This window comes from Phocoena sinus, chromosome 8 (genome assembly GCF_008692025.1).
Source record: "Phocoena sinus isolate mPhoSin1 chromosome 8, mPhoSin1.pri, whole genome shotgun sequence".
NCBI classification, from domain to species: domain Eukaryota; kingdom Metazoa; phylum Chordata; class Mammalia; order Artiodactyla; family Phocoenidae; genus Phocoena; species Phocoena sinus.
Genome location: NC_045770.1, coordinates 9,290,957 through 9,293,707, shown reverse-complemented (window position 1 = coordinate 9,293,707; position 2,751 = coordinate 9,290,957). Strand labels below are relative to the sequence as shown.

Here is a 2,751-nt window from a genome sequence, read left to right as displayed (position 1 = left end):
CTCCCTATCGCAGAATCTGTAATTGCATCTGCAAAATCCCTTTGCCATATAAACTTTATATGTTACTTAGAGTCACAGGGTCAGGGATTAGGTCTGGATATCTTTTGGGGCCATCATTCAGCTTACCACAAGATATTTGGAAAAAACCCAATAATACAGAGACCAAATGAATCCCGAGAAAGCAAGAGAGAAACTCAGAGGGAAGAGAGTGTTTGCCTTGGATTTTCAAGGATTTCTAGTTCCTGATTCTAGCCCCTTAGCAGGTCTTGCTGTTTCTTACCTTTTGGGGTTTTATGTGGTATTCTTGATTATTATTATAATAAATACCCATTTCACTTAAGCCAGCTTGATTACTCTTCTGCTTTTGTTTTCCCCCAACCAAATGCATCCTAGGATACTAATTCTTCTGTAGATGATGGTCACATTGGCCAGTTGCCACAGATGATCAATCTGGACTCATGGTTAGTTACTGCTTCTGAATAGCTGGTTCTCCTTTCAAACTGTTGCTTCTCACAGTCTATTGTCAGTCATCCTGATGCTTCCTGGTCTGTAGATTTTCCAGGTAATTAGGACTGGTAGGGAATGCTCTTGTCTCAGAAAAAGTGGATAACTTCCATGTTAACTTCTGTTTCCCCTCTTAAGTTTCTTCCCATTCCATACTTCATGACATAGTGAAGTATATATTCAAAACTAGTGATGTAGTTTGGGGCAAGATGCTTAATCTCAGTGAACCTCAGTTTTCTCATCTGTAAAATGGAGATAAAAATATCAGCTTCTCAAGGTTGTTAAGAGGATTAAATGAGATATATATGTACATATTTAAGTATATGTACAAACACAGGGTTATGTTACTCCTCTTCCTTGTTTTTGTATTATTATTATTATTTACAGTCTTTGGCTGTCAGGGACGATTCCAATCATCTTGCAAATTCTGAAAAAACCCAGTTAGATGAGTCACTTTTTTTTTTTTCTGTCTGTGCCATGTGGCATGTGGGATCCTAGTTCCCCAACCAGGGATCGAACCCGCATCCCCTGCAGTGGAAGCGCAGAGTCTTAACCACTGGACCACCAGGGAAGTCCCAGAAGATTCATTTTTAATTACATGTGGTTGCATGACTTAGACTATCTCCGTTAATCCTACTTTAACTATTAAAAAAAATAGGAAAAGCATGTTACTGATGGGAAACTAAGGTCAGAGAGGTTAAGTGTCACCTGGTAAAGAAGTAATAGAGCTAGCCTTAAAATTCAGGTTTTCTGACTTCAGTATTTTTCTTTAATTCATAATGTTCTGTGTGTGAGACGGTCCAATAACAGTTCAGAGCATGTTATTTTCTCGATGGCTGAATTGTCTCCTATGGACCTTGACTATAATACTTTGCATCTGATGTGGCACAAAGCTTTTTCATGTCTTCTTACACATCTTTGATTTTACGATCTTCAAGCATGCCTTACTCCACATTGTGTCCAAGAGTTGAAAATGACATTCTTAGCAAACAAACTTTCAAGGTTTCCTGTGCAAAAGGGCAAAATTTTGTTGACTGCATCTCTCAACACTTCCTTTACCTTTTCATTCCTTAGACTATAAATGAAGGGGTTCAGAAGAAGGGTCCCCATTATGGTGAGGATAGCTGTCACTTTGTCAAATTCCAGGGAATGACTCTGGCTGGGTCTCACATACATGAAGATGTTGCTCCTGTAGGCAATGGAGACCACAGTGATGTGAGAAGTACAGGTGGAAAAGGCTTTCTGACATCCTTGGGCCGAGGGGATGTGCAGGATGGTAGAAATGATGTAGGTGTAGGACACGGTGGTGAGCACCAGCGAGGTCAGGACCACGAGGGAAGATAAGAAGCAGCTTATCATCTCAATGAAATGAGTGTCTATGCAGGCCGCCTGCAGTAAAGGAGCGATGTCACAGAAGAAATGACTAATTTCTTCAGTGCAGTATGGCAATCTGGACACCACAATAGTTGGGCAAAGCACTGACGGGAAAGCCCCCTCCCAGCAGCCCAGAACTAACAGGAGGCAGGCCCTGCTATTCATGATGATGGTGTAGCACAGCGGGTTACAGATGGCCACGTAGAGGTCAAAGGACATCACCTCCAAGAAGATAAACTCCACTGTCCCCAGAAAGAAGTAGAAATATGTTTGGATGACGCAGCCAGCAAAAGGTATGTTTTTCTTTTCCTCTAAGAGGCAAGCTAGCAACTTTGAGGCAATAGTAGTTGTGAATAAAATGTCCCAAAATGTCAAATTATTGAGGAAGAAGTACATTGGTGTTTGGAGACGATTATCAGTCCATATTAAGGAAATGATAACAATGTTTCCTGTTATAGTGAGTGTATAAACCAGCAGGAGAATGAGAAATAGCAAGATCTGAAGCTCCTGGACAGAGGGAAAGGAGACAAGGGTGAATTCAATCATGCTAGTCTGGTTTCTCATGGCCATTTCTGTGTGAGGGGTGAAGAAATGAAGAAGGTTAGAACAGTTTAAGATGTCTTTCAAATGTTTTATGATTTCACTAAATATAGAATAGAGAGAACATTCAAGAGTGAGGGGTTCTAATTCTGTCTGTGGCCTCGGGCAAATCAAATTATATCACTAGGCCTCAGTTTTCATCTATATAATTGATGTGCTAGGGGAAAAAAAGGAAACAGCAACTCTGTGATCATTTTAAACTTTAACTATTTGATTTTTATTTAACTAAAATATTTCTTCTCTCTTTTTTCCTTCCTTAAACCCAAATGTATT

At 40.0% G+C, this 2,751-nt stretch overlaps 1 protein-coding gene across 1 annotated transcript; it reads right to left on the bottom strand.

Annotated features, from left to right (window-relative positions):
* Nucleotides 1–1,437: 1,437 nt before the first annotated feature.
* Nucleotides 1,438–2,442, bottom strand: LOC116757688 (olfactory receptor 6M1-like). Its single transcript, XM_032639747.1, has one exon. It carries the CDS (start codon nt 2,440–2,442, stop codon nt 1,438–1,440), a length of 1,005 nt encoding a protein of 334 aa, XP_032495638.1.
* Between the last annotated feature and the right edge of the window lie 309 nt (nt 2,443–2,751).

Coding starts and splice junctions, on each gene's coding strand:
- LOC116757688 (XM_032639747.1), bottom strand. CDS start 2,442: ATGAGAAACCAGACTAGCATGATTGAATTCACCCTTGTCTCCTTTCCC.